The sequence below is a fragment of the Bufo gargarizans genome, chromosome 1 (genome assembly GCF_014858855.1).
Source record: "Bufo gargarizans isolate SCDJY-AF-19 chromosome 1, ASM1485885v1, whole genome shotgun sequence".
In the NCBI taxonomy this organism is placed as follows: domain Eukaryota; kingdom Metazoa; phylum Chordata; class Amphibia; order Anura; family Bufonidae; genus Bufo; species Bufo gargarizans.
In genome coordinates, this window is record NC_058080.1 from 312,491,348 (window position 1) to 312,498,588 (window position 7,241).

At 43.8% G+C, this 7,241-nt stretch overlaps 1 protein-coding gene across 1 annotated transcript in view; it reads left to right on the plus strand.

Moving 5' to 3' along the window:
- The window catches only part of POLR2B (RNA polymerase II subunit B), a 32,706-nt gene extending 28,907 nt beyond the window's left edge, over positions 1–3,799 (plus strand). Inside the window, exons 23-25 of the mRNA XM_044305289.1 lie at positions 2,158–2,318; positions 2,888–3,083; positions 3,441–3,799. Coding sequence (XP_044161224.1) covers positions 2,158–2,318; positions 2,888–3,083; positions 3,441–3,530 — 447 coding nt within the window. The 3' untranslated portion in view covers positions 3,531–3,799. The remainder of the gene's footprint in view (positions 1–2,157; positions 2,319–2,887; positions 3,084–3,440) is intronic.
- The last annotated feature ends 3,442 nt before the right edge of the window (positions 3,800–7,241 follow it).

The following is a 7,241-nucleotide window of genomic DNA, read 5'->3' on the forward strand; positions in this document are numbered from 1 at the left end:
ATCCGATCTGAGTTTTCACGCTCTCAGTGAGAGCGTGAAAACACAAATCCGATGGTATATTCTAACCCCCAGGCATTCCCATGGTGACAGGGACGCTTGCCTGGGGGTTAGAATATACAGGGCCCCGCCGCTCACAGGAAAACATTTAAAAACGAATCGGTAACCTAAACTTTATTCATTAGTGATGTCTTTACTGTATACCTTACTCTGTCTTTCAGCTCCGGTTACAGCAGGCAGTGCGGGCGGGCGGCGCTCACTCACTGACGTCACGCGCCTGCGCCGCCTAGTGGGAGGAGCAGGCGCGTGACGTGAGTGAGCGCAGCCCGCCCGCACTGCCTGCTGTTACCGAAGCTGAAAGACAGAGTAAGGTATACAGTAAAGACATCACCAATGAATAAAGTTTAGGTTACTGATTTTGTTTTTAAATGTTTTCCTGTGAGCGTCAGGGGGAGGAGGGATCCGTGGATGGCACCCTTTAGGGGAGGGGGGATCCGTGGAATGCACCCTTTAGGGGAGGGGGATCCGTGGAATGCACCCTTTAGGGGAGGGGGATCCGTGGAATGCACCCTTTAGGGGAGGGGGATCCGTGGAATGCACCCTTTAGGGGAGGGGGGATCCGTGGAATGCACCCTTTAGGGGAGGGGGATCCGTGGAATGCACCCTTTAGGGGAGGGGGATCCGTGGAATGCACCCTTTAGGGGAGGGGGATCCGTGGAATGCACCCTTTAGGGGAGGGGGATCCGTGGAATGCACCCTTTAGGGGAGGGGGATCCGTGGAATGCACCCTTTTAGGGGAGGGGGATCCGTGGAATGCACCCTTTTAGGGGAGGGGGATCCGTGGAATGCACCCTTTTAGGGGAGGGGGATCCGTGGATGGCACCCTTTTAGGGGAGGGGGATCCGTGGATGGCACCCTTTTAGGGGAGGGGGATCCGTGGATGGCACCCAGGAAGGGGAGGGGGATCCGTGGATGGCACCCAGGAAGGGGTGGGGGAATCTGTGGATGGCACCCAGGAAGGGGTGGGGGATCCATGGATGGCACCCAGGAAGGGGTGGGGTTTAGAGAGAAAGGGCTTTGGCCTTGACAGGAAGGGGTGGGTCAAATTTATATTAGGGGGGTGCCCGAGTTTAGTCTTGCCTAGGGCAGCACAAAACCAAGATACACCACTGCCTCCATGCCATCCATTGCCATGTCCTCCATTGCCATGCCCCCCTGCCATCCATTGCCATGCCCCCCACTGCCTCCCTGCCATCCATTGCCATGCCCCCCATTGCCATCAGCCCCCCAACCCCCTTTCCCACCGGTAGATTTGGGCCCCTGCTAACTTATACTTAACCTTCCAGGCAGTGCGCTGACATGTGGCACGCAGGAGACGGACCACATCTTCTTCCCACTTCCCAGCATGCACTGGGCGGGACCTGACGTCGCACACAGCATCAGCCAGCGCGCTGACTATGTGTGCACGTAAGGCCCTGGCAGCGCGGTACGGACAGGAGGCCACGGAGCGGTGAGTCAGAGGCTTCTCTTGACTCGCGCTCCTTGGTCATGAGATTTAAACAAATCGCATTGAGGATTTTTTTTTTTTTTTTTATATATATATTTTTTTCCATCAATTAATTATTGCAGCCTTAATTATCACTATTAGACCTAGAGTCTGATTATACAGCACACTATATGCTCAGAAAAGAACGTAAAAATGTTTTATTAATCCTTAAAATGACCCAAGTAATGTGTATTTGTTTATCTGCATAAACCAGATTTTATGCCCGGTCTTAATTTGCAATATAATTAAATATATTTAAGGGATATGTATTCCTATTTTATGTAGCCAAAATGCTAAAGACAAAAAAGTGACTTAGAAATAGGCCAATAGAAATGTGGAGTCGGCCTACAAGAATTCTGAGGAAGTGGATTCTTAGTTCATTAGATACTTGTTTGAACCTTGTACTGAGGTCTTCAACAGGTGTTTATCGCTCCTCCCGAGGAGTGCCATCCTCTACTTCCATCCTTTTTTTCTTTATTGAGAGAATGTGGAACAAAAAAATATGGCAGTGGAGTGGTTTATTGTTTCGCAGTAGGGAAATGCAGAGATTTTAAAATGTTAACGCTTAGAACATAAACATTCTCATCTGTACATTAATGGTTTACTTTGTGTAGGTTCTCTATAATGGATTCACAGGACGTAAAATCACATCACAGATCTTCATTGGACCTACTTATTATCAGAGATTGAAGCACATGGTAGATGATAAAATTCATTCCCGTGCAAGAGGTCCCATTCAGATTCTGAACAGACAGCCTATGGAAGGTAGATCACGGTAAGTGTTGTTTAAATCAAGCCTGAAAAAAAAAATTGGAAGTCATTAACTCGATTTAGACATCATATACTACATTGCATGTAAAGGCTGTACATCTATACCAAGATGTTAAAGGAGCAATAAACAAATGCACATTCTTGTTTCTCAGTGCATAATGAGTAATATGACTGTTACATACGTAGCATGGTCATATCATAGCTGTAACAACCCCTTCCTTGTAGATGCTCATCTAGTTGTCAGTCTGTTAACATGCAGGGCAAGCTTTTTTATCAGCTCAGGATCTGGTCATAGCAGCAACAGGTGACTGCTTACTTCTAACTGCTGCCCCAGATTATTTATATATGTATATATATTTTTAATAGGGCACATTGGTTCATGCACTGGGTTTCCTACTTCCTCTAGATGAATAGAAGGAAACTATTTGATCCTTTTTTTATATATATATATATATATATATATATATATATATATATATATATATATATATATATATATATATATAATATATATATATAATTTTTTTTCTACTGTACTAATTGTTATACCAATTATTAAAAATCCTTTAATAGTGATGGAGGTCTTCGATTCGGAGAAATGGAGCGAGATTGTCAGATTGCACATGGTGCTGCCCAGTTTCTGCGAGAGCGATTATTTGAAGCTTCTGATCCTTATCAAGTTCATGTCTGCAATCTCTGTGGTTTGATGGCAATTGCAAATACCAGGACTCACACGTATGAATGCAGAGGATGCAGAAACAAAACACAGGTGAGTGTAACATTTGGCATCTATCCAGTGTTTTAGTATTGATGGCCTGTCCTCAGGATTGACTTAAGTAGGAGTAGCGCTACAGTTACCACCTCCCTCCACTACATAATGGACATGGCTTGTACTTCCAGAACTACAAAGTTAACAGCTGATCAGTGGCTTACAGGGTGTGAGCCCCCCCCCCCCCCCACTGATTTGATATTTATGGCCTACCCCTTTAAGTGTCCTAGACTTAATTTTCACAGTACCATATTTTTTTCCCCTAATGTGTTAAAGATTAGATGGTTACGTAATCTTGAGGAATAAAATGGGTCATAACATACCATGGCTTAATGTTTGTTTTTTCTCCCTCCATAGATATCGTTGGTGCGGATGCCGTATGCCTGTAAACTTCTTTTTCAAGAGTTGATGTCCATGAGCATTGCTCCACGGATGATGACCACATAGTATATGTGTTCATGCCAAAGTGTAAAAATAAATATTAAATGCTATTTTAATGTTGACTTTAGTAGTCATTAAAGTGTTAAAGCAGTTTTCATCCTACTTTGCAAGGCTGTATAGCTGCAAAGCATGATCTGTATTTAGTTTTCTAGTTCTTAATGTTGTTTCTTGAGGAAGCTAAATTACGTATGGTTTTTACATATGGCTCAATCTTCCTCCTCCAGGTAGAACGATATAGTAGTGTTTGGTCTTTGCTTTAAATAAATGTAATTTTTTTTCAATTACTGTTCACGTGTATTTTATTGGTTTTAACGTCTGTGATGGTTTGAACTAAAGTTGATTCCTTAACCCCTTCACGCAACATCACGTACATGTACGTGGGGGAATGTGGTGCCTCACCGCATCCCCACGTGCATGTACGTGATCGGCTTCACTGTCAGCGCAGGGACCTAAGCGCTGAAGATTCAGTGAAGCCGGCGTGCTGGGGTTGCTAGGCAACCCTAGAAGCCGGAAGGAGTTGTATTAGACCCCTGACCCGCCCACGATCGCTGTGATTGGTCCAATACTGCAGAGGGACCAATCGCAGCGCATCGGGGCAGGTAAGGGGGGGTTAGGGAGGGACTGTGTGCCTCTCCTTCTCTGATCGTCCCCATTCCTGTCAGGGAAGCGATCAGAGAAGGAGAGAGTGACAATCTACAGTACCTGACATATGTATACTAGTCATGGAGCACTGCTACTTAGCGCTCCATGACTAGTATACTCCTCATCCCATTTAACTGTCACCATGTCTGCAGACATGGTGACAGCGCTGAGTGCCGGCTGTTACACACAGCCAGGCACTCAGGCTCAATGCCGAGGGGGGTCCTGTGACCCCCGTATCGGCGATCGGGTAGTTAGGCGACCCCCCCCCCCCTATGGGCGATCGCTCAATGTCGTTTCTGATCCCTGCGGTCCCTGACCGCAGGGATCAGAAACCTAAAAATTGCCCCAAATCGATTTTTTTTTTACCCCCCCCTGCACCCCTGAATTCCATTTATGTGGCGGGGTGCAGGGGGCGGTTTGTGGGCGGTGTGGCAGTTGCGGGAGGCGGGCGGTGCGGCAGGCGGGATCGCGATCCCCCGCCCGCCTCCCATTATAATTATCGTTGGCTTCTAGTGGGTTATACCAGGGTGCCAGCACATTGCTGGCACCCTGGTATAAACGGCTGACATCGGTGATGCGATGTCAGCCGTTTAACCCTTTCCATACCGCGGTCCGTACGGACCGCGGTATGGAAAAGGTTAACAGCTCAGGGAGCTCCCTCCCTCTCCCATCGGAGGGCTGCTGTACCTTTGCAGCCCCCCGAATGGAGAGGGAGAGAGCTCCCAGACAGCCCCCCCAGAGCCCCGTCCTTACCCTTCCCCGTCTGCGCAGTTCTGAACATAACTGAGCAGACGGGGAAGGTTCCCATAACGACCTGATCTATAAAACGGTCATGTTACTTTTCCCGAACGGTGAACGCCATAAAAATAAAAAATAAAAAACTATGATGAAATTGAAATTTTGCCCACCTTACTTCCCCAAAAAAGATAATAAAAGTGATCAAAAAAGTCGCATGTACTCCAAAATTGTAACAATCAAACCGTCATCTCATCCCGCAAAAAATGAGACCCTACTTAAGATAATCGCCCAAAAACTGAAAAAACTATGGCTCTTAGACTATGGAAACACTAAAACATCATTTTTTTTGTTTCAAAAATGAAATCATTGTGTAAAACTTATATAAATAAAAAAAAGTATACATATTAGGTATTGCCGCGTCCGTATCGACCGGCTCTATAAAAATATCACATGACCTAACCCCTCAGGTGACCACCGTAAAAAAATAAAAATAAAAACGGTGTAGAAAAAGCAATTTTTTGCCATCTTGCGTCACAAAAAGTGTAATAGCAAGCGATCAAAAAGTCATATGCACCCCAACATAGTGCCAATCAAACCGTCATCTCATCTCGCAAAAAATGAGACCCTACTTAAGATAATCGCCCCAAAACTGTAAAAACTATGGCTCTTAGACTATGGAGAAACTAAAAAAAAATTTTGTTTTAAAAATGAAATCATTGTATAAAACTTACATAAATAAAAAAAAATGTATACATATTAGGTATCGCCGCGTCCGTGACAACCTGCTCTATAAAATTACCACATGATCTAACCTGTCAGATGAATTTTGTAAACAACAATAAAAAAAACGATGCCAAAAAAGCTATTTCTTGTTACCTTGCCGCACAAAAAGTGTAATATAGAGCAACCAAAAATCATATGTACCCTAAACTAGTACCAACAAAACTGCCACCCTATCCCGTAGTTTCTAAAATGGGGTCACTTTTTTGGAGTTTCTACTCTAGGAGTGCATCAGGGGGGCTTCAAATGGGACATGGTGTCAAAAAAACTGTCCAGCAAAATCTGGCTTCCAAAAACCATACGGCGCACCTTTCACTCTACGCCCCGCTGTGTGGCCGTACAGTAGTTTACGGCCACATATGGGGCGTTTCTGTAAACAGCAGAGTCAGGGCAATAAAGATACAGTCTTGTTTGGCTGTTAACCCTTGCTTTGTTAGTGGAAAAAATGGGTTAAAATTGAAAATTAGGCAAAAAAATGAAATTCTCAAATTTCATCCCCATTTGCCAATAACTCTTGTGCAACACCTAAAGGGTTAACGAAGTTTGTAAAATCAGTTTTGAATACCTTGAGGGGTGTACTTTCTTAGATGGGGTCACTTTTAGGGAGTTTCTACTCCAGGGGTGCATCAGGGGGGTTGAAACAGGACACGGTGTAAATAAACCGGTCCATAAAAATCAGCCCTCCAAAAACCAAACGGCGCACCTTTCACTCTACGCCCTGCTGTGTGGCCGTACAGTAGTTTACGGCCACATATGGGGCGTTTCTGTAAACAGCAGAGTCAGGGCAATAAAGATACAGTCTTGTTTGGCTGTTAACCCTTGCTTTGTTAGTGGAAAAAATGGGTTAAAATTGAAAATTAGGCAAAAAAATGAAATTCTCAAATTTCATCCCCATTTGCCAATAACTCTTGTGCAACACCTAAAGGGTTAACGAAGTTTGTAAAATCAGTTTTGAATACCTTGAGGGGTGTAGTTTATAGAATAGGGTCATTTTTGGGTGGTTTCTATTATGTAAGCCTCGCAAAGTGACTTCAGAGCTGTAGTGGTCCCTAAAAAATGGATTTCTGAAAAATTTCAAGATTTGCTTCTAAACTTCTAAGCCTTGTAACATCCCCAAAAAATAAAATATCATTCCCAAAATAATTCAAACATGAAGTACACATATGGGGAATGTAAAGTCATCACAATTTTGGGGGGTATTACTATGTATTACAGAAGTAGAGAAACTGAAACTTTGAAATTTGCTAATTTTTCCAAATTTGGGGTAAATTTGGTATTTTTTTATGCAAAAAAAATTAATTTTGGGACTTAATTTTTCCAGTGTCATGAAGTACAATATGTGACGAAAAAACAATCTCAGAACGGCCTGGATAAGTCAAAGTGTTTTAAAGTTATCAGCACTTAAAGTGACACTGGTCAGATTTGCAAAAAATGACCTGGTCCTTAAGGTGAAATAAGGCTGTGTCTTGAAGGGGTTAATCTTACATTGCTTTTGAGCTTATTTTTCTTTGGTAAAGCTCTCAAGGTGTGTGTGTGTGTGTTAGTAAATTCTAAATG